Here is a 24,667-nt window from a genome sequence, read left to right as displayed (position 1 = left end):
CGGTTTTCTTTTCTAAATTACTCTAACTCTGTGCTAGCTTGCACAGAGTCCCGAACTGCTATGGAGACGGAAAATACTGAAGAGCTGCACTTCCTGCAGGGGAATGTGTACTAGGGCTGACGTCAGATTGAAATCTGATCCGTCTCCAACTGCTAACAGGAGTACACTATACCAATTGGTCCTGAGTCCATCTGCTACACGCTAGGAAAAACTAATTATAACATATCCCCTTGTAAACCAAAGTTTTGACAATTTTCTGAAGGAAAACTCCATAAACCGTGTTTTCCATCCTTTTCAAGCCCAAGGCACACCTACAATAATAATAATGTTGTGTGGTACACTGTCTTACATGGGGTAGGCAATGCGGACATGGAGAGGATTCATATGGCCAGAAGAGCTAGGAAAGCACTGAAAGCCCCACCAGTCTTTTCCAAATTTTAAAACAAAGGAAAGGAGGGAGCAGAGACATGAACTCATCAAAATGGGCCAGTTCCTTCTATATACAAGTGCAGGAAAAGTGAAAAATTGTTAGGATGAGGGCAGTTGGCTCGATTAATTATCTCAACTGCAACATTTGGCTGCCAGAGCTCCTCCACTACTGCTTTTCCCAACACACAGAATGATTCACAACCATGCTCAATGCACCCTCTCCCCATCTCACTCAGTATGGGGATAAGACAGAGGCTGGAAGACTGAAAAGGGGAGGATGAGAAGATGCTGTGCGCGCTGCATAAAGAGGTGCCCAGCTGTGGCCTGCCTGCTGCCTATTAATTGCCACACTCCAGGGCTCATATTGTAGCTAGGAAGAGGCATGCATGATTATACAATGTCTCAGAAATGAGATCCTATCAGTTTAAGAGTCACCACTGTTGTCTGCTCTCAACACCTTGCAGTGAAAGGAGAGTCCAAGTTCTGGTCTGCACCTGAGCATCAGGCAGTAGTGACTTTTCCATGGCACACCTGATCAGGTCTGAAGGCACATTGGTGGGGAAAGAGTGCCATAAACCATTATTAGCCAGATACATTTTGGAACACTATTGCTTATTCCTGATAGTGAGCAAAAAAAAAAAAAAAATAGTTATGCTCTTTAGAATCTACCAGGTATCTATGATCCAGATTGGCCACTGTCATATAGGATGTTGGGCTTGCTGAATCTTTGGCCTGACTCAGCATGGCATATCTTATGTTCTTACTGTCAAGGATTCCTTGCTCCCCCACCACACAAGATCACGTGTGCCTCTCTCAGGCTTTATCCCTTGCTCCTGCACCTAATTCAAGCTTTATCCCTTGTGTCTCCCATTCCAAAGAATCCTCTGTATCTATCTCTATCCATCGCTCCACTGCCACCTAGAGTACTCTACATTCATCCCAAGCTTTGTCCTCATGCCTGGACTGCTGAGGATCTTCTGTGCCTGTCCAAATCTTTATTTCTTCCTCCCAGATTGCCAAAGATCCTGTGCCTATCTCAGGTTTTATCCCTTGCTCCCACACTACTTTCTGTGAAGGAATATTTCATTTTTAACTTCCATGTCTACCCCCTCATTCTAAAAACCTTCTTTTCAGATTTCCTTTCCATTAAACAATGTGCATTCTTTATACCCCTGAAATATTTGAATTTCTGACATATTCCTCTTCCTCTAGGGTATACATAATATATAAGTCTCACCTCCTAGAGATTACAACACAGATTCTGCTCTGATTTTCTAGCCCTTTTCTAGATTGGCTATATTACATACATTTGTGGGGATGCAGCCTTCAGAACTGAATATGATGTGATTTCTATGCAAGTTATTGTGCAGTACCTGATAAGCACACTTTCTGTGAAGTTTCTTCTGGTCCTTGTACCACTGCATTAAATCCTTCATGAACTTTAATGACACATTCCCGTTGTCCAGTTTGGGACCATTGTACTCATCTTCTATCGCTGCTCATCGGGATGCATGGGGCAGACAACAAACAAGAGGAAGGCACAGGTGCACTGATCAGTTCTACTGGGAAACAGGTACAGACAGATGGAAACTACTACTGAGTGCTACATTCTCTCCTCCCATCCAACACACACATGTAAACCGATATCTAAGGGTTCTTGGAGGTGCTCAAATGCATAGACCCCATTCCCTGAAGTCTCCCAGGGACACACAGAATTCCCTGTCCCCTGCAATCTTCCATGGGCAGATAGACACAAAGGTCTGATTCTTCTAGGCTTTCTGGGAATCACTTATGTGCACATATGAATGAATGTTCTTCCCCCATAGGCTCTAAGGGACAGAAATGACTTGACACCCCTATCCACAGCATCCCCTATCTGTGGGCCATTGGGACCCTGCACACTCTCCTTCCTGAGAGTGAGGAAAAAGAAATAGTTCTACTCTTTGCTTGCAGGCTTCTGAGACACACATGTCCCACATCCACAGAGCCCCTCACTCACCCTGCTGGCTCTTGGGACCCGCACATACACACAGCACTTCTGCCCATGGGCTTGAGTCCCACAGACATACTGCCTATCTGCCTGTGAGCACTTGAGGACTCACTCATGTTTTCTATGTCCAGAGAGTCCACCACGGAACGTTTGTGTTCATCACTGGCAATGGCACGCTCGAATGCCTTCTGTTTCACTATCTTATTACATTCCTGATACTTCATCTTTGCATCTTTATCATTTGGCTTCACTTTCACCACCTGCAGTGAGATAGAGAGTGAAGAGAAAGAATCAAGAGGAGAAGAAGAGTGAGAAAAACATAAGAGAAAGCAGAGGCTGTCACTTAAGAGCATTTTCACAAATAATGGTTTCTCTTATTTATATATACCATGGGTAGTATCCACAATGGATCACTGTTTTATGGCCTGAAAATATTTGTTCCTGCTCCCTTTGGGCTTCCAGCTCATCTGAAACTGGAGCTCAGATCTGGAACCATGAGCTTTCATTTCAAATACTGGGAGATTCTTCCCCTATTTTATATCCCCTCCCAATTCACTTAGCCCAGTCATTGCAGTGATAGCTCTCATGCAATCATGGACCAAATATCCAGTCATTAGGTGTCATTGTTGTGCAATGACCAGAACTCCCTCTCCCCAAAAGATGCTTGGGTACATAGGAAGAGGAATGGTCCTCCGGCCCTACCAGAGCTGGAAGGAAAGTTTTAGTCCAGGAATCAAACAGAGGTTCTCTGGGCCGGCCTGAATCACTCCTTTTAACCTAGTATTTTTCTATTCTGCTGCGATCAATTTCTGAATCACGTTTATTATAGTTATACAGCTGACTAAGTTAAAAGAAGACCAGTGGTCCACAGTATCCAACCATGGAGACACAATTAGGGGGAGACATAAGGAAGCATTTCTCCACAGAAAGGTGGTGGTGAGGGAGCAAATGATAAATCCAGGAACAGACAAAGGCTCTTCAGCAGTGGGAGAAAAATGGGTAAAGCCTGGGACAGGCACAGAGGATCCTAAGAAGTAAGAAGAAAGTGGTAAAGCTCAGATGAAGTAGGAGGTAGATGAAGTATTACACAGTAGGAAGAGAGAATGTCTATCTGTAATCAGTTCTCCAATTTTCTTCAACTTGCCTAATAGCCAAGACACTCACCGCCTCATAGTCCTTGAGGGCAGCCTTGAATTTGCCCAGGGCCATGTTGCTGGTAGCCCTTCTGTAGTAGCCTTTGATATACCTCTTGTCAAGCTCGATGGCCTTGGTGGCATCAGCCAGTGCATAGCCATAGCACTCAGTGCGTAGGTATGCCAGGCTGCGGTTCCCATAGTAAATGGCATTTCCAGGGTTCAGACTAATTGCATCACTGTAATACTTCACTGCATTCTCATAGTCCTTCCCTGCCAGGAAGAGCAAAGGCAGCTCACATTACACAAGGAAAAATACAAGAGGCAATGCTGGGAAGTAGCTCACACAGTTGTAATCTCAGTTAGCAATAACAAGGGCACTGCTGGGAAGAGGTTCACATTGGAGCAGATTTAATAAAACCCATGCTAAAATCAGTGTTAGATTTTAGTGTGAGTTTTAGTTGAAATGTGCGCTAAAATGTCCCCGCAGGATACAGTAAGCTGACATGCTAACAGACCATGCATAAAAAGAGCGCATACTAAAATAGATATATATTTTTTTTTTTTTAACTCCATGACCATTTTCCATGTCATTATCTGAAAACCCATGCCGAAAAAAATAAGTAGTTCTCCGACCTGGACTTCCGATCTTCCTCTCTCCTACTTTGGCCGGATGTCAGACCAGGCTGGCTGGAGTCCTCCCTCCTCTTCCAAGCAGGCCCAACCTGCTTCCATCTTACAAAAAACACTTGATAGGGGGCCTAAGCAGAACTCCCAACCCTCCTCTTCCCTAAGCATGCTGAACCCCTCACCTTACAAATTAATCAAGTCGGGTCGGTCCATCTAGCTGGTCTAGTCCAGTGGGTCCTCCCAGCCCCCTCCAGTTCACCTTAAATAATGGAGACATTACTTACCTGATAATTTCGTTTTCCTTAGTGTAGACAGATGGACTCAGGACCAATGGGTATAGTGTACTCCTGATAGCAGTTGGAGACTGATCAGATTTCAATCTGACGTCAGCCCTAGTACATATACCCCTACAGGAAGTGCAGCTCTTCAGTATTCTCCTTGAAAAGCAATTGTGGATATATGCATGACTGAATAACTTGTATAACTTGGTTAACTTGATTAATTTGAACTGGTTGAATTGGTTATAGCTGGAGACCACCAGTGCCCTCAACCGAGAAATGTCGGCACTGCCGGTAGGGTGAGTGTCCTAGTTGGAGGAAAGCTTGGCTTACCTGTGAATAACTTGCTCTCGGGGATGTTGCCTGACGATTCCCTGAATGACAGCTGCCGTGGGTTGGATGCTGAGTCCATCTGTCTACACTAAGGAAATCGAAATTATCAGGTAAGTAATTTTTCCATTTCCTAGCATGTAGCAGATGGACTTAGAACCAATGGGATGTATAAAAGCTACTCCCAAACCGGGTGGGAGGCTGCCCGTGGCCCACTTAGTACTGCCCTTGCAAATGTTGTGTCCTCTTGAGCCTGAGCATCCAGGAGGTAGAACCTGGAGAAGGTGTGAATGGAGGACCATGTCGCCGCCTGACAGATCTCGGCGGGTGATAGCATCTTGGTTTCCGCCCAGAACACTGCCTGGGCTCTAGTGGAATGGGCCTTGACTTGCAAATGCGGCGGCTTGCCTGCTTCTATGTAGGCCGCCTTGATGACTTCTTTGATCCAGCGGGCTATGGTTGCTTGCGAGGCCGCTTCTCCTTGCTTCTTCCCGCTGTGAAGGACGAATAGATGGTCCGTCTTTCATACGGATTCCAACCTTTCCAGGTATCTGACTAGGAGTCTGCCGAAGTTGAGGTGGCGCAGACGGCAAGATTCTTCCGAATTCTTATGCTCATCAGGCGATGGAAGCGAGATGGAAGAGAGAAACCACTATGGGGAGGAAGGAATGGCTCCCGGCAGGACAGTGCTTGTAGCTCGGAGATACGACGGGCCGAACAGACTGCCACCAGGAAGACTGTTTTCAATGTTAATAGTCTGAGAGACAGACCGCGAAGAGGTCTGAAGGAGGCTCCTGCTAAAAAGTCTAGGAACAGGTTGAGGTTCCATAGAGGTACCGGCCACTTTAAGGGTGGTCGGATCTGCTTGACTCCTTTCAGGAAGCGGGAGACATCCGGGTGAGAGACTAGGCTACCGTCCTCACTCTTGGTTCCGTAGCATGACAATGCGGCCACCTGTACCTTGATGGAGTTGAGAGACTATCCCTTCTGTAGGCCGCTCTGCAGAATTCCAAAATCGTGGGAATTTTGACTGAGTGTGGGATGATGTCACAGTCCTCACACCAGGCTTCAAATACTCTCCAAATCCTTATGTATGTTAGAGATGTAGAGAACTTGCGTGCTCGGAGCAGGGTGTCAATTACTGCTCCCGAGTATCCGCTCTTCCTCAGGCGAGTCCTCTCAATGGCCAGGCCGTACGAGAGAATAGAGCTGGATCCTCGTGAAGAATCGGCCCTTGTTGGAGCAGATCCCTGTGTGGCGGTAGCGGGAGAGGGCTCCCTGTCAGCAGCCTTCGCATGTCTGCGTACCACGGCCTTCTTGGCCAGTCCGGGGCCACTAGAGGTACTGGTCCCTCGTGGTGTTCTATCTTGTGGATGATTGCGCCCAACAGGGGCCACGGTGGGAAGGTGCATAATAGAGTTTCCTGGGGCCAGGTCTGTACCAAGGCATTGATTCCCTGGGGCTGAGGTTCCCGTCTTCGACTGAAGAAGCTGGGCACTTGGGCGTTGGACCAGTTTGCCAGGAGGTCCATGGTTGGTGCTCCCCAACGGTTTACTATCAACTGGAATGCTGTGGTCGACAGTCTCCATTCTCCTGGGTCTAGACTTTCTCTGCTGAGGTAATCCGCAGCGACGTTGTCTTTCCCCGCGATGTGGACGGCTGAGATCTCTTGATGGTTCGCTTCCACCCATGCCATTGGGGGGGTCTATTTCCAGAGACACCTGTTGGCTTCTGGTTCCTCCCCGACGGTTGATGTAGGCCACTGTTGTGGCATTGTCAGACATGACTGACTGATTTGTCTTGGAGTCAGTGACCGAACTGTATGCAGGCTAGTCTGACTGCCCGGGCCACTAAGCGATTGATGTTCCATTGCCCCTGCGCGGTTAGTTCCTGGTAGTGTGCCCCCCATCCTCATAGGCTGGCGTCCGTGGTGAGCAGAATCCAGGTCGGTGAGGATAGCCTCACTCCCAGGCTCAGATGGCCCTCTTGATTCCATCGTGATAGTAGGGAGCGCTGTAGGGGTCTCATGTGAGCTCTTGCCCATGACACTACTTCCTGTGTGGATGCCATGAGGTCGAGGACTTGGAGGTAGTCCCATGCTGTGGAACAAAGCTCGCTCAACAGGATTCACAACTAGGTCATCAGTTTTGATCTCCTTGTCGGTGTCAGGACGACCTTGTCTTGTTTGGTGTCAAACCGAACTCCCAGGTATTCTAGAGAGTGGGAGGGCTGCAGACAGCTCTTGTTTGTGTTGACCACCCACCCAAGGCTCTCCAGTAGAGAGTTTTGACTCTGTTGGTCGCCTGGTGACTTTCCTCTGGGGATTTCGCTCTGATCAGCCAATCATCCAGATAAAGGTGTACGAGGATTCCTTCCTTCCTCAGGTGTTGCTGCCACTACCACCATGATTTTGGTGAATGTCTGGGGTGCTGTGGCTAACCCGAATGGTAGTGCCCGGAACTGGTAGTGGTGGTCCAGGATCGTGAAGCGTAGAAAACGCTGATGATCTTGATGGACCAGGACGTGTAGGTAGGCTTCCAACAGATCCAGGGATGTAAGGAACTCTCCCGGTTGTATTGCCCTTATTACCGAGCATAGGGTTTCCATGCGGAAGCAAGGAATCTTCAGGTGGCGGTTGATCAACTTGAGGTCCAGTATGGGCCGGAACGTTCCTTCTTTCTTGGGAACGATAAAATAGATGGAATAATGGCCAGTATTTATTTGTTGTGCGGGCACTGGTGTTATAGACTCTAAGGCTATTAATCTAGTCAGTGTAGCTTCCACTGCCATCCTCTTGGCAGGAACGTGGCAGGGGGATACCACAAACTTGTCCGGAGGGATGTGGTGAAATCCAGGTAATATCCCTCTCGAATGATGGCTAGGACTCACTTGTCCGAAGTTATCTCAACCCATCTTTGGTAGAATAGGGCAAGTCTGCCCCCTATGGCTTCTTCCTTTGGACAGGTCGGCTGATTTTCATTGTGGGGTGCGGCTGGGACCTGGGCCCGAGCCGGCTCCCCTTTTGTTGTGCTTGTTCCGGAAGTACTGGCTCCTGCCTGCGGGGCGAGCCGCTTGATATGTGCTTCTCTATGGGTTGAAGCGCTGTGATCCTCTGCCCCTAGAAGTTCAGGGGAAGGGTCGCTGGTTTCTCTTATTCCTGTCCTCTGGTAGCCGCGGCAGTGGGGATTCACCCCATTTGTTGACTACCTTCTCTAGCTCGCTTCCAAACAGGAGGTTTCCCTTGAAAGGCATCCTTGTGAGTCTCATTTTGGACGATGCGTCGGCCGACCAGCTTCGGAGCCAGAGTTGTCTTCTGGCTGCCACGGCTGACGACACGCCTCTAGCTGCGGTGCGCACCAGATCTGAAGCAGCTTCCGGAGGAATCACACTGCTGGTTCCAGGGCTTCCCCGGGAGTGTTGTTCCTGGTCTATGATAAGCAGGCGCTTGTCACCACAGCACAGCAGGCCGCAATCTGCAGAGACATAGCAGAGACGTCAAAAGACTGTTTGAGGATGGATTCCAGACGTCTGTCCTGAGCATCCTTGAATGCTGCTCCTCCCTCAACTGGGATAGTGGTGCACTTCGAGACCGCAGTATCCACTTTCGGACATGCCAGGAGGTCTTTGGCCGCAGGATCCAGAGGGTACATGGCTGCCAGGGCACGCCCCCCTTTGAACATGGTCTCCGGGGCTTTCTATTCCAGGTCAATTAGCTGCTGGACGGTTTGTAATAGTGGGAAATGACAGGAGGTCTGACGGAGTCCCTCTAGGAGGCACTTGTGCCCGGGATAGCGAGCTCTTTCAAGCTGTGTGTGACCAGGTCTGGAAGCTCTTCCTTGGTGAAGTAGGCTTGGTACGCGCTCAGAGAGATGTGCGCGCTGTTGTGCGCACAGACCGAAGTTATGCGCCCGGCACAGTAAGCGTGTGGCTATACGCGTCGCTTGTGCGCACAGTACTTGTGCGCGCGACGATATGCGCACAAGATATGTGCCCACACGGCTCGCCTCTGTGTGCACAGGTCGGGGTGGCGAACAGGTCAAGAGGGTAACGGCGCCCACACGGGCAATATGGCGACCACCTTGGAGGGTCTCCACGTGGGAGGACCCTCTGATCTGGCCGGGGTCTAGCCCTGCTAGGACTGATCAACCCGGTGGCACTGGTACCGGCTGGCGACCTGTGCGACTCCTTGAGCTTTGGAGACCGAAGACTTTTAAATAGATTTCTACCTTACTTTGTCTCGGCGCTTCCCGGTCTCGTTCCGGGCGGTCTCCAGCTGCGGGGGGAGAGGGAAAATACCTTCACCGCCGTGCTCGAAGTTGCATCCGCTGCCTCTCAGCCTCACTCATTGCCAGGGGCTAAGTGCACGCCGAGGGTCGGCTGCCGGCCTGCTGCCAACCTCCAAGTGATTGCAGAAATCACCTCGGGAATTCTCAACTGGGGGAGGGACCCAAAGGGTATTGCCACAGGAGAGCGGGGCTCGTCTGTAGAGGTAAAATTTCTTCTTGTTTTGGGTCTCTTTGGTAAATTACTCTAACACTGTGCTAGCATGCATAGGGTCCCGAATTGCTATGGAGACGGAAAATACTGAAGAGCTGCACTTCCTGCAGGGGTATATGTACTAAGGTTGAAGTCAGATTGAAATCTGATCCGTCTCCAACTGCTATCAGGAGTACACTATACCCATTGGTCCTGAGTCCATCTGCTACATGCTAGTAAAATCGGCTTGAGCCAAACTCCCGAACACCCTCCTACCCATTTACCCAGCAGAGCCTTCCAAATTCCACCCACTAGGAACCCCAGTCAAAGTAGATCCTACCTCTCCCAGCTGGGCTACTCTCAATGTGACAGTGGAGACCAAATTGGCTGTCAATATCAGTGAAAGGACCAATCCTGTTTCAGAATTTTGAAAATGCAGACATTTGAAAGGGGATTGGCCCTTTCACTGACCTCTAGAATAGTCTACCTTACTCTTTTAGAAAATGTTGCCTCTATTTCCTACACCAAACTATTCTAGAGGTCAGTGAAAGGGACCAATAGGCAAACAGTTGAGGAAAAAATAAATGAATATTAAGTGCCCAACAGTCAAGTTAGACTTCTATATAGGAGCAGAACATATTCAGAAAGGATGTGTCTTAAAGCAAGTTGGACCTATAGTACCTGAATGTAATCTGCTTTGAAATGCTGAAAAAAGTATGAAAAGCGGAATATAAAAATCTAAATAAATAAAAAGTGAATACATGTATACATTTGTATGGGTTCAAAATCTACTACAGAGCCTTGTCAATTTTTATTGAAATTGAAAAGATAAACAGAAATAGAGCATAATCATTTTTCCATTTGCTATACACTTTTGCACTTTACACCACTTAAACCAATTTACAGCAGTAACTGCTCTTCCACAATGTGTATGCCTTTTACTACGCTCTAGCGCTGCACATCAGAGGGAACTCTTCATCCGTCCGGGCAGCAATCGATGTGAGGGCCATTATACTAGGAAGGCGTAGAAATGCGATACCCCCCCTCCCCCATGAGTGATCCTAAGGTAATACAGGTGTATGCAAAAGGCCACGTTTACACAATAGGTAAGTCATTGAGCAGCAGGCTTCGAGCCAAGGGAGAAAGAGACTGGAGGTATGTGTCCCAACATTTGACAAAATCTCTTTTTTTTTAAACCATTCAATTTTGTCAACATATTTATCGAGAACACAGGTATGATGAATCAAGTTGTAAAATTGTGTTAGTGTGGGTGGGTCTGAGGAGATCCATTTTTGCAGAATACATTTCTTGCAAGCAATATCAACAATCTACAACACCATTGGTTCATACTTACTAGAGAAAGTAATCCCATAAAAAAACATTCACTGTAAAACGCAAAAGAAATGGTTGTTAAGGAAAGCAAATATTTATGCACCCATTGCCAAAAGGAATAGATGAAAGGACAGGTCCAAAATTGGTGCCCAAGCATGTTGTGTTCGTCCCCACATTTGGGCAACTACCGCTGCCAAGGTTCCCGTAACTACCCTCTTGTGCAGAAGCTATATATGATCTATGCAAAAATCTAAACTATAGTTCTTGAAGGGGAGTGTGTACGCCCAAAACAGCCTTTATAATAGGCTGAGGTCAATTTGGTGCCCAGCTCTCTGTTCCAGCCAGCCACCAAGACATCCCAATTAGGACGAGGTTGCTGTTCCATTAGAAACTTATACCAGAAGGACACCCGATGGTGCGTAGGGTCGTCCATATCCAAAAAATCCGAAAGTATTTCCCAAGAATAGTTATGGGAATCTGGCAAAGACAAGGACCTCACATAGTAACGTATTTGCAGGTAAGCATAAAAATGCTGGTTGGGGAGGTCATAATGTTCCCGAAGATTTTGAAAAGAACGTACAACACTGAATTCATCAACAACATGGACAATTGCTCGCAGTCCTCTATCCCGACAGATTCTGAACACCCCACCCTGCAGGCTGGGTAAAAAGTCTCTGTTCCCCACTATCGGTAAAAAATGAGTGTAACGACTGGGGAATCCCAGGCGTCAACAAAACCACCGCCAGGCTGCCATGGTAGGCTTTATCAACATGTTGTGGCGAAGATGCGTGGGAACTACCTGATGCGTTCTATGTAGTATGTATGAAAGATGTAGAGGTTTTATAGAGCTGTTCAACTACCAAGGGTGTATAGAAACTGATGCCCATGATCCAGTCAGCTGCATGACGCAGTTGGCATGCCACATTGTATATTATTTTTATGTTTGCTAATCCCCATCCACCCAGTTTTAAGTAGCAGAGTTTATCCAGAGCTATACGGGGTTTTTCGCCTTTCCATAAGAAGTGTCACACCTGGGTATCTAAGCCCTGTAATTCCCATTTTGTCCAATATATTGATAATAATTGCATACAACCAGTGAGGGAGAATCATCATTTGGTATAGGGCCATACGACCTGCAAGTGAAAGCGGCAGGTTATGCCAAAGCTGAAGTTGGGTATTAGTCTTCTGCCAAGTTTTCTTATAATTCAGTGGCTGCACTAATGCCGGGATTCGAGGAATCAGCACACCAAGATTAATTATAGAGTCTGTAACCCAAGGTATGGGGAAATTATCTGGGATCCACACATGAGCTTCAAGCATTGCAAGTAATGCAACTGATTTTCCCATATTGAATTTCAAACCCGCCACTCGCTCATAATCGAGTGAATTCGTACATTAAGGCTTCTCAAGAGTGCTGCGGGGGAACTAACATGAACTAAGAGATCATCAGCAAAAGCAACTAAACTTATAAAGGGGCTGGCTCGCCTGGACATGGGTGGGGGGGGGGGACGACACACACAACACACCCCTAATATTCTCATTACTCCTGATGTTGTTTAAGAGAGATTAAGCTGACAATGAACAATAATGGAGATAGTGGGCAGCCTTGTCAAGTTCCTCAATAGAGTTCAAATGGGGGTGCCGCTTTTGGTTTGTGATAAAGGGCTTGTAGAAATATCCAGTGATACCCATAGCTTTAATAGTAGCAAACATATAAGACCAACAGACAGGGTCAAATGCTTTTTCAGTATCAAAACTGATCAGCATAGAAGGTATATTTTGCCAATGACAGACTTCTGAGGAAGATAATATTTTTTGAACATCCTTTACGAACCCAACTTGGTCTGCCTGAATAAACGATGGCAATATGGTAGCTAATGGTGTGCCATGATCTTGGCTAACAATTTGGCATCAAAATTTAGGAGTTAAATGGACGATATGATTCCAGTTGAGTCAGATTTTTATTGCCCTTGGGTATCACTGTGATATGTGCCATGTTCTGGTAAAGGGAAGAATCTCTATGTAAGATAAGATAAGATCTTCATAAATATCACGCAACGGGTATGAAATTTGACTTGCCAGTATTTTATAGAATTCTACAGGATACCCATCAGGTCCAGAAGCTTTAAGTACTTTGGCTGCTTTAATTTTGTCGTATATCTCCTGTGTCTTAATAGGTTGATTCAATATAGCTAATTGAGATTCCAATAAACAAGGTAGGCCTGAATGGACTATATAGTCCGTAATATGACACTGGTCCACTGCTTCTGCGGTATATAAGTTCTGATAGTAGGTGTGAAAAATCTCACACTTCCCTTTGAGTTTACCAACGAGCCAATGTTGGTGCACATCGCAGAGATATATCCCTTGTTTCCCCAGGTTTTAGTCATGTTGGCTAGTAGTTTTCCAGATTTGTTTCCATAATGGTAATATTTGGACTTAAAAAACATGGCAGATTTCTGCGCCCTCTCATGCAGAATCGAGTTTAGTTCACATTGGATTTTCGCAACCAAAGCCCTGGTGCTTGGATTCGGGGTTTTCTCAAAGCAGGATTTAGCATATTTAAGGTGTGCCTCTAGGTGTCGAATTTGACATAATAGGGCTTTATTGTGAGATGCTATATAAGCTATTATGTCACCGCGCAGAACAGCCTTGGCCATTTCCCAAACAAAGGAGGGGTTGGGCCTTGTGATTCTCATTAGTAATTGAGTAGGATTCCCATTTCTGAGCTGGGTAAGCACGAAATCCTGCGTCCCCATACAAATACCTTGGGAATCTCCACATACGAGTTTCAGTGGGTGAATTGCTGATCATGAAGTCTACTGATACTGGAGCATGATCTGTAATCTTCAGGGGTCCCAGCTCCACCTGAAGCACACGGGCAAAGTCCACATCGCGAATAAATATATAATCTAAGCAGGAACCTGTACCATGGGCCCGTGAGATGTGAGTGTATTCTATGTCTGTTGGATGTAGTTTTCTCCAAGTGTCTAAAATCCCCAATGTTTGGCAAACCATCAATACCCCCTTGGTAGTTGAGTCACCTGGTCCCAGTTTCTTAGTGGACCGGTCCGGCGTCAGGTCTAGTACACAATTAAAATCACCTCCTATAAGGAGACATCCCTTGGCTTGGGCAGCTAGTAGTGTTTGCAGACTGGTGAAAAAAGCTTGGCGATAGACATTGGGTGCATAAATGTTGCAGATTGTGAAGGGGCATCCTTGCAAAAGCCCAATAAGAATAAGGTACCGGCCTTCATCATCCGAAATCACTTGCTCTAGCTGAAAAGTAACCCATTTGACTATTAAAATTGTTACTCCTGCTGTTTTTGTCGGCGCCTGAGCCGAATAAACTTGACCCACCCACATGCAACAGAGTTTCTGATGCTCTATTTTGTCAAGCTTTGTGTCCTGCAATAAAGCTATGTGTACGTGATGTCTCTAAGGATTGCAAAAGCTTATACCTCTTAAAAACCGAGCCTATGCCTGATACATTCCATGACCAAAATCACAAGGTCTTTTGTGACATGATATTATCTCAAGATTGAAAGGGAATGAACAATATATAAGAACATGCCATACTGGGTCAGACCAAGGGTCCATCAAGCCCAGCATCCTGTTTCCAACAGTGGCCAATCCAGGCCATAAGAACCTGGCAAGAACCCAAAAACTAAGTCTATTCCATGTTACTGTTGCTAGTAATAGCAGTGGCTATTTTCTCAAGGGTAGATTTTCAAAGGGATACACGCGTACCCCCCGAAAACCTACCCCAAACCCCCCCTGCGCGCGCAAGCCCTGGGGCTTGCATGAGGGGGCGTGTCGGGGGGCGTGCCGGGAGTGACGCGGCATTTCGGGGGCATGGTTCCGGCCAGGGGGCGTTCCGGGGGCATGGCAGTGGCCCCCGGACCGGAACATGGAGCGCGGCAGCCGGCCCGGCGCGCGCAAAGTTACGCCTGTTTTGAGCAGGCGTAACTTTCATGATAGAGGTAGGGGGGGTTTAGATAGGGCCAGGGGAATGGGTTAGGTAGGGGAAGGGAGGGCGAAGGAAAGTTCCCTCCAAGGCCGCTCCGATTTCGGAGCGGCCTCGGAGGGAACGGAGGCAGGCTGTGCGGCTCGGCGGGCAGCCTTGCGCGCGCCGACCCTGGATTTTAATGGATACGCGCGGCTACACACGTATCTATTGAAATCCCGCGAACAAAAGTACGCGTGTGCGCAGATTTTTAAAATCTGCCCCTACGTCAACTTAATTAATAGCCGTTAATGGACTTCTCCTCCAAGAACTTATCCAATCCTTTTTTAAACACAGCTATACTAACTGCACTAACCACATCCTCTGGCAACAAATTCCAGAGTTTAATTGTGCACTGACTGAAAAAGAACTTTCTCTGATTAGTTTTAAATGTGCCACATGCTAACTTCATGGAGTGCCCCTAGTCTATTATCTGAAAGAGTAAATAACCAATTCACATCTACCCATTCTAGACCTCTCCCTAAGCCCAAAACCCTCCACAAACAATATGCATTTGTTTGGCCTGTACTCAAATTCAGGATCACTAATATAACAAGTTACCCTTGATATCCCAGTTTTCCCCATTTTCCCCTACCCCCCCCCACCCCCAATTATTCTTCTCATCTCTACACAGATAGAGACCATTGTCCCCTCCCTCCAGAGAATAACCTAAAACAAGAAGGTAATAAGAAAAAGAAGAGAAAAAGAAAGAGGCAGAAAAGAAAGAAGAGAAAAAAGGAAAAAAAAAAAAGAGAGAAAGTCAATCCCCCAACAAATAAGTGATTATGCTCCAATAGTTTCCAAAAAGTTGGAGTCGACTATCCGACCTCAACCAAATCCAAAAGCACTTAAATGTCTCTAAAGGGGATCGTTGCAGGGTTGCTTTCCTTCCAACTTAGCTGAATGGCAGTCTGGATGTACTGAATAGCACCATGTCTGCTTTGCTCGTCAGTTTGAAGAGGGACTCACTAAAGAGGTTCAACAAGCAGATCGCTGGGTCCAGTGGCTCCCACAGGATTGGCCATTCACTAGGGTCCAAAGGTTAGTCACACCACTCCCGATGATTGAACTGCAAAGGGTTAACAGTATCCCCTCTACTGTGGGGTCCTTTCATCGGTAAAGACAGAAATGCCAGGATTGGAGCACCATGGTGAGGAGTGGCCTGGCAAGAAACAGTTCCTACTCCCTTCTTTTTAACAATAGTGAAGAGCCGGTCTAATGTAAGATGTGAAAAGTTATCACTAACTAAGGCACAGATCACTCCCCAGATTGTATCTCCAGGGTGTTCACAAATTGCTGTGCTGCATCGACAGACTCAAAAATGCGGTTCTCATTTTGCCATGTAATCCGAAGGTGCGCAGGAAACTGCAATGCGTAGGTAATTTTGTTATGTATCAGCTTCGTGCAAACTGGAGTAAAGGCCTTTCGTTGTGCCGCCACCAAGGCCGAATAGTCTTGAAAAAGTAGGATCGAGGTACCTTCGTATTGCACAGTGCGTCGCTTCCTGTAGGCCAGTAAAATATCCCTTTTGTGCGCGGAATTGAGAAATTTTGCGATAACTGGACGAGGCTTGCTTCTGCCTGCCATTTTTTGGCCTAAACGATGTGCTCGTTCTACTCATAGGTCTCCATGGTTAGTGGGAAGTTCCAAAGCATGCAGTAGCCAAGATTCCAACAGTTGCGCTAAATCTACTTCACAAATTGATTCTGGGAATCCAATAAGTCTTAAATTCCCTCTGGGAGACCTGTTTTCCAGGTCATCTAGTTTTTTCGCTTGCTTCTGATTCAGCTCGCATGTCAGTCAACTGTTCGTTCGAGCTGCGTCACGCATTCCTCCGCTGTTATGCGCGTTTCAGCTTCTTGTAATCGTGCAGTGGAATCTGTCAATATCTGGTTCATCTGGTCAAATGTTTGGTAAAGTTTGTCAAATTTAGAGTCCAAAGCTGTCACTACTGCTTCAACCAACTCTGTTACCTTCTCACCTTGGGACTCCGGGGACGGCGGGGTATTAGCGGACGCAGCCATTTTGTGATCAGTATGCCAGTATTTGTCAAGGCTGCGTTTTGCAGGTTTCGTTGCCATCCACTTCAGCGAGTTAGGGCTTGAGAGGTGAAAAAATGTTTTTGTTAGGGCGAGGAGAGTTGTGTCCTTTTGTAGATAGGCTGGGCACAAAAAAAAAAAATAAAAAAAAATACGAAAATAGAGGCTCTCTGGAGGGAGGGAACACGGAGCTCTGCAGGAACACGTCCTACTCCTCCACCATGTCACGTGACCTCCCCCCTTGTCAATTTTGACCATGTTTATTGTATAAAAACATTTCCTAAAATCTATTTGTCTTGACTAGATTGGAAGCTCCATGGAACAGAGACTGTATCTTATATGTATCTGTACAGTGCTGCGTACATGCAGTAGCACAAGAATAACACATAGTAGATGATTTAAGACAACTGATGCCTGAAAACCTTGTATTAAATTGAATTGTAACTCAAATTGTTTTATAAAAACAAATGTTATAAATGCGGAACTGGTTCCATCACCAAGGCCAGATACCCTATTTTCACCAAAATAATTAGTACTGTAAAAAGAACACAAACTATTTTATGTCTGAAGACAAAAGTGCCAAGGCATGCCTACAGGATACTGCACGGACATTGTTCAGAGAGAGGAAGTCTTTAGTACTCTTCCTGCTGATGTCACCTCTCTGGGCCTCAGAGTCATCAGCGTGCCAATGCATGCCTGTCGGGAAATGCTTGGGCATCTTGAAGTTGAAACAAATATTGAAAAGTGGAATAGTGAGTGTTACTCTAAAAACAGAACTTCAAATTGTTTTAATTTGAACATTTTAAAGTCGAGGACTGTCTATAGTAGTAGAAGCCCGAACGTGTGTGTTTAAGTATGGACAATATGCACAATTGAATGTAAAAAGGAAGAACATACACAGCACTAGCATGTGTACAAGGGTACATAATGTGCCAAGCAAAAATATTTCTTAGATAGTATAGCTGCAGGAGGGTGCGACAAATTACAGTGCATGCATGTATGGATTCAATACTGGATAAAATTGAACAAAGATCTTTCCTATGCCCTTGGAAGCAGCTGACCTAGCTAAGAAGTAGGATGACCACATCTGAAACCATTCCTCATGTATTGAAAGTATGTGCTGCCAGTATAGTACAACTGCTGGCAGAGGAAGGTTATCAGTATCCCCCAAAATGACTGCCCTTATTAGGAAAGCATCCTCCTAACTTTTGAGAAACCTTCCTAACTGAAAATGAAGGCTTTATATTTCCATTTCTTAGAAGGAACATGCAGAAAAAAGCTGAGCCCTGTGTCTTAAGATGTTTGTGTGTGCTCAGAGCTTGCAGATAATAAGTGGCAAGAAAGGGAATGTGGTAGAACATTTCAAGAGAATTCTTTCCAGCAATCAGAGATTATGAAGAAAAATATTGATTTCTTTTCAATTTATCTTGCTGCTGGACATACATATCTATATAATTTTTGCCTCTATTTCCTACACCAGACTACTCTAGAGCAACATTTCCCAAAAACTGTTTCATAAAAAAGTACCGTATATGTTCAAAATCTTAATGTGGACCCAACCTTGATTAGTGTCAACCTAATAAACTTCCTTTCTTTGACCACTTTCATGTCTTTTGAAACATCCCTTGTATGAATTAATGGAATCTAATAAATAAAAAATTGTGACTGGGAAAGTATTTTTGAATGAGTCCTAGAGAAAACAGAGAGATAAAGCATCTCACCCAGAAGTCAGGCACAAACTGAGTGAAAGAGCCAGGAATTTGTAACATAGTAGATAATGGCCTATAAGCAAAGGTTGTCGAGGCCAACAGTGTTACAGAATATAAGCATGTTTGGAAAAGATATAGAAGACAGCGGTAGAAACAGGGATGAGAGGCTGAGTAAGAGACATAGGATAGAATAGAGCTGGTATTATCCTAAGGATAGGAATTTATGAGCTCATGCAACCAAAGTGGTAAAGAAACGGAGTTGAAGATAACTGGGCAAAGTGTTAGTGATAAGAGGAAGTGCAAAAGTGGCATTGTGAGATTCAGAGGAGAAAAACAGTGGCATTTCCTAATAAATATTTCTGTTCGGCATTCACCGAGGCATAGGACCACAGAAAATGGACAAAACTGGACTGAAAGTAAGGCAAACCTCAATTTTCAGGAGAAAAATTTTGTTTGTTTGGAGCTAGCTGAACAAAGTACATAAAGAGATCAGATACATCCGAGGGTTTTCGGGGAACTTAGAGAAGTTCTGGCAGCAAAACTGGCTGACCTTTTCAGTGTTTCTTTAGTCTGAAGTAATTCCAGAGGACTGGAGATAGGTGGATTTGGTTCCTCTTCACAAAAGTGGAAGGAGAAGATTGGGGACTATAGGCTGGATAGTCTAACCTCTGGTGAATAAATTAATGGAACTGCTTCTAAAACAGTGCAGTTTCTGGAATCCAATGGATTACAAATTTTTAGGCAGCATGGTTTTACCAGACAAATCTTGTCAGACCAATGTGATCAATTTCTTTGACTGGGTGACTAGAGAGCTGGATCAGGAGAGTGTTAGATGTAGTGTACTTCATCTAGAAAGGATACAAGGTTGCCCTGGAGCTCAGCTGGTTCAGTGTCAAGTGTAACAAAGAGCACAGTAGTTGTGACTGGAGAGGAGGAAACCAGATCTCTAGTCTCTCTGGTACCTCCTGCTTCTCCCTGGTCTGACCAGCCAACATTAGGCTGTAAAGCATCCGGCAGGTCATTGTGCTGGAGAAAACCAAGTGCAAAAATAAATGTGATATAGTCACTTCTTTGGAAGCAGCTAAAGAGTGAGTTGTGACTTTGGAAAATACAATGGAGAGCCAGGTAGGGAAAACTGAAGTTTCAGTGTGCTATTTTTTCCCATTTAAAGTAATTGCAGCTCAAGACCTTTTGGTAAGTCACCATACACTAGAGATATGTGAAAACAGACTGAGGCACTTATAGATCAGAGTCCTCAATTTCTCCCATATTCCAGCTATTGGCCCAAAGGAATTATCTGAGATGTATAGGTTTAAGTTCTACAAATTTCTGTGAATATTCTCATTCTCCTGAATAATGTATCTCCCATTCAAGAAGCAGGAAGTATCTTTAGTGGATACTTCAAGTATCTGCGGATAGCTTAAATTTGACTGTTTGAGGCTTCAAATGAAGAAATGGCCCATCATGCTATACTATTAATTTCCTTTGTTTTTGAGTCTGATGAGGATTCAGTAATAAGATTTTTTTCTTTTGACATAAGAATATTTTAATTAAGGGACAGAAGATATGGTTGTTTTCAGATATATGCAGAAGCAGAACAGGTGGTTGTTTTGCCATTACAAAATGCTTGGTTAGAGTTTCTAATACCAAATCTAAGGAATTAAGGCTTTTCCTGGATAACAGAATTGCTGTTCACCCTCACCAATACCTGGGAAGGGGGATGTCTGAAGCAGTATAGCAATTATAAATGTCTCCCCTCTAGTTTTTTTTTCTTAAGTATTAATGCAATACTGTTAATGAGTTTCATCTACTTCCTATTTTCTGTGTGATCCCACCCTATATTACAGAGGGCTGGATAAATAGTAAGCAGTTATAAGTAGATGCTTTGAAACACTTTTTGCTTGTGGGTTTTGTTTCTGTATTCCTCTCTCTATTTACTGTGCAAGTATGTGCTGCTTATATATTTTATTCTGAACATAAATAACTAAAAAAGAAAAAAAAATAATGTAGCATACTTCAATTTCAGTAAGGCCTTTGACACAGTTCCGCAAAGGTGACAAAGAGTACTCTTGATATGAACCAAAAAATGACTGACTGGGTTAGAAACTCTGAGGAGTGCAGCATTACTAGTGGTGTGCCATAAGGCAGTACTTGGACCAATTCTTTTCAACATTTTTATAAATGATTCTGCGGAAGAACTATTGGGAAAGGTTTGTCTTTTTGCAGATGATACCAAAATCTGAAATAAGGTAGACACTCAAAGGTGCGGAAACTATAAGAAGGGATTTAGTGAAATTTGAGAAATTGTTTACAGTCTGGCAGCTAAAATTTAATGCTAAAAAAATGCAGGATCAACATTTAGGATGCAAAAATCCCAATGGAATGTTAAAATATAAGAGGGTGAAATTCTATGCAGGAAACGAGAGTGCAATCTGGTAGAGATCGTAGCTGGAGGAACCTAGTAATTACAGCAGTAGACTGCAAACCTGGGAAGCCAGGGTCCAAATCCTGCAGAGACTCCTTGTGATACTGGGCTTGTCATTACACCCTTGACTGCCTCAGAGTCTGATTTACTAAGGCTTTACTACCATTTTGTTCCTATAAGGAAAGAACTTAGTAAATGAGGCTGCTAGATTGAAAACTCTCTGAGGCTAGAATAGGGAATTATCTACCATATTGGCTTTGGAGGTGTCACGGAATATTAATAAAAATAAATAACAAGGTGGCCAAACAAGTGGATAAGGTGACGGCAAAAACCAGAAAGATGTTTGGGTGCACAGGAAGAGGAATGGTCAGCAGGAAGAAAAAAAAAAAAGACATAATACTGCCCCTATATAGGTCCCTTGTGAGACCTCATTTGGAATACTATGTTCAATTCTGGAGATCACAGCTTCAAAAAGATATAATCCAAATAGCGCTGGTCCAGAGGGTGGCTTCACTGGAAAATGGATGGGGACAGACTTAAAAATCTAAACATGTATACCCCTAGAGGAAAGGCAGGAGAAGATATGATAAAGACATTTAAATACCGCTAAAGTAACAATGCACAGGAGGTGAGCCTTCTTCAATGGAAAAGGGGCTCTAGAATTAGGGGTTATGGGATGAGGGAGAAAGAAGGTAGACTGAGGAGTAATACAAGGATATATTTCTTTACAGAAAGTGTGGTCGATGCAATAGCCTCCTTGTAGTGGAGACAAGGGTAGTATCTGATTTTAAGAAAACATGGAACAAACACAGGGAATCCCTGAAGGAGTCAAAGGGATTGTAGAGCTAAGTGACTGGTTGTGGGCAGACTAAACATAAGAATTGATATACTGGGTCAGACCAAGGGTCCATCAAGCCCAATATCCTGTCTCTAACAGTGGCCAATCCAGGTCACCAGGCAGGACCCCAAACAGATTCCATGCTGCTAACGCCCAGGAATAAGTAATGGCTTTTCCCAAGTCTGTCTGGTTAATAACAGTTTTATAGACTTCTCCTCCAAGAACTTTTTCAAACCCAGTTTACCACATCCTCTACCATTTTAGAATTTCAGAGCTTAATTGTGCATTGAGTGAAAAAGATTTTTCTTAGATTTGCTTTAGATGTGCTACTTACTAACTGCATGGAGTGTCCCCTAGTTTTTGTATTTGAAAGATCAAATAACCAGTTCACATTTACCCATTCTATTCCACTCATGATTTTACAGACCTGTCTCTTCTCCAAGATGAACAACCCTCCTCCTCACAGGGAAGTCATTCCATCCTCTGTCATTTTGGTCACCCTACTCTGTACCTTTTCCATTTCAGCTATATTGTTTTTGAGATGCAGCAACCAGAAAGGCAGATAGTACTCTAGGTGTGGTCTCACCATGAAATGATACAGAGGTATGACGACATTCTCCATTTTATTTTCCATTCCTTTCCTAATAATTCCTAACATTTTGTATGCTTTTTTGACTGCCGCCACATTCTGAGCTGAAGATTTCAAAGTATTGTACTCAATGACCCAAATCATTTTCCTGGGTTGAAACTCCTAATAGGGTACTAATATCATGTAACTACAGTGTGGGTTACTTTTCCCTATGTGCATCCTCACTTTACACTTGAACACATTAAATTTCATCTGCCATTTGGATGCCCAATCTCCCAGTCTTCCTGCAATTTCTTACATTGCTTTGATTTCATTATTCAGAATGATTGTGTCATCTGCAAATGTGATCACCTCATGCTTTGTTCCCTTTTCTATATCGTTTATATAGATATTTAAAAGAACTAGTCCTAATAAAGATCCCTGAGGCACTCCACAGTTTACCTTTCTCCACTGCGAAAACAGCATTTATTCCTACTCTGTTTTCTATTTTAACCAGTTTGCAATCCACAATAGGCCATTGCCTCCTTATCTCATTACTTTTTGTTTTCCTCAGGAATCTCTCATGGGGGATTTTGTCAAACACCTTCTGAAAATCTACACACACTATAGCACTAATTATACACATGTTTATTAACCCTTTAAAAGAAAAAAAGATAAGCCGTTTTCTGCAATGGTGTTTCTATGTAAATGTGGAGTTCAGTTACAAAAGCCTACAAAAAGGAATAATACTGGGAAAAAGCTCAGTATTACTATCCTCCTATCATTTAATATCCACCAGTGTCTTCCCCCCTCATATCAACATCCCCATCCAGTGTCCCCAATTCAGCAGCCCCCTATTCATTGCCATCCAACCTCTATCCCAGTGGCACCCCTATTAGTGCCATTCTGCCACTTACTCCTGTAACCACCTATCTCCCCATTCCTTATCTTCATAACCCTCTAAATGCAAGAAGAACCCAGCCCTCTAATCAATGGCCCCCTATCCATGAGTGCCATCCTGCCACCCATCCTCACCAGCCTGGCACAGCCCCTTTTCTGCTAGTGTAACTTTTGACCTCCAACTCCTTATTCACCAGTGACCCCTACACACCCCAATGTCCCTCTCACCCTAGAGACCCCCATCCCCCAGTGATATCCTCCAACAATCACCTATTCACCAATATCCCAACCTCAGCGCCGCACTAACACCCCAGCATCTCCCTAATCACTAGAAACCACACCCCAAAGCCCTCCTATCACCACTGTATCCTTATCTATCTACCAGTGTCACTGCTCTCCAATGTCTATCAACTTCCGGTTCGTCTCTCCCCCCCCACCAGTACCTTTGAAGAACTCATTAGCTTTGGTCTTGAGTGCCTCCGCTCTCTCCAGCACCTCCGGGCTCTGACTCTCGTCCCGCTCACTCTCCGCCATCTTCTAGCCGAAAACGGAACCTACGAGCACCTAGCAACCGGCTTCCCAACGTCCCTTAGAGTCGCGCATTCAGCACCCCACTGTCGCAAAAAAGCAGCCAGAGCGCCTGCGCTACGGATTCTCCTATCGTCACTGGCGCGAGTCGTGCTCTACCAGACTCTTCCTCGCTCTAAGCAGTGGGCGGGGCAAAGCTCCCGGCGTCTTCTTTTTTCAGTTTGAAAAAAACCGGCTCAACGGTAGCTGTCTGTGCGCGCGGGCAAGGAACAAGCCGCTCTTTCCTACAGCGCCTTCTCGCTCCGATCCGGGAGTTGGAGAGGAGGCGCGTGCGGGACCGGAGAGGGCGGGGAGAGCCGCTGGTCCTGCCCCCTCGCTTAGCCTAACTCAGGGGTTCCCAAGGTTTCTGGGAGCATGGATTCGTTTTTGGCCTTTGCAAGTGTGGCGAATCCTCAAGTGATTTTCTAGAATGTCTGATTGCAGTTATGAAAGAAATAATGTTATGCACTCCAGACTCTGTCACAATTTATAAATCTTAATATAATAAATAATGCTTACTGAGTTAAACTGAATGCATAAGGAGTGCAGTTCCTAAAGCTATTTAAAAATTTCCCAGATAATTGCATGTCAGGACCATCAGTAATCTTCACCTTTCATTCCACCTACAATAGGGGAAAATGCTTACTGAGTTAAACTGAATGCATAAGGAGGGCAGTTCCTAAAGCTATTTAAAAATTTCCCAGATAATTGCATGTCAGGACCATCAGTAATCTTCACCTTTCATTCCACCTACAATAGGGGAAAATGAGTTCAAAAGGGTTCCTTGTTGGTGACCTGGTATAACCTGGCAGAAAATAAACACTGATACCCACAGGCCTGCAAGTGAATTTTCAGTGGAGTTTTCCTTTGGCTTGCCGGGAAAAGTGTGTACTTTCCACCAGCTTTGACAAAGGTGTAAAGTACATGACCTGCAAGCATGCATGAGGATTTAAAAATCAACTCTCTGAAAGCTTATCCCTTTTAGCCTGTTTTTTGAAGGAAAGAAAGCCTATGAGA

At 44.9% G+C, this 24,667-nt stretch overlaps 1 protein-coding gene across 2 annotated transcripts in view; it reads right to left on the bottom strand.

Annotated features, from left to right (window-relative positions):
• LOC115100705 (serine/threonine-protein phosphatase 5) overlaps positions 1–23,954 on the bottom strand; it is a 62,826-nt gene extending 38,872 nt beyond the window's left edge. The window contains exons 1-4 of one of the 2 annotated variants that reach the window (XM_029619433.1): positions 23,527–23,954; positions 3,584–3,825; positions 2,532–2,679; positions 1,803–1,924 (exon numbers count right to left, since the gene is read on the bottom strand). In XM_029619433.1, coding sequence (XP_029475293.1) covers positions 1,803–1,924; positions 2,532–2,679; positions 3,584–3,825; positions 23,527–23,617 — 603 coding nt within the window. In that variant the 5' untranslated portion in view covers positions 23,618–23,954. The remainder of the gene's footprint in view (positions 1–1,802; positions 1,925–2,531; positions 2,680–3,583; positions 3,826–23,526) is intronic. The other variant, XM_029619432.1, reaches the window with a different exon arrangement.
• Positions 23,955–24,667: the final 713 nt, after the last annotated feature.

Source organism: Rhinatrema bivittatum, chromosome 11 (genome assembly GCF_901001135.1).
Source record: "Rhinatrema bivittatum chromosome 11, aRhiBiv1.1, whole genome shotgun sequence".
Lineage (NCBI taxonomy): Eukaryota > Metazoa > Chordata > Amphibia > Gymnophiona > Rhinatrematidae > Rhinatrema > Rhinatrema bivittatum.
This window is presented reverse-complemented; position numbering and strand designations above follow the sequence as displayed.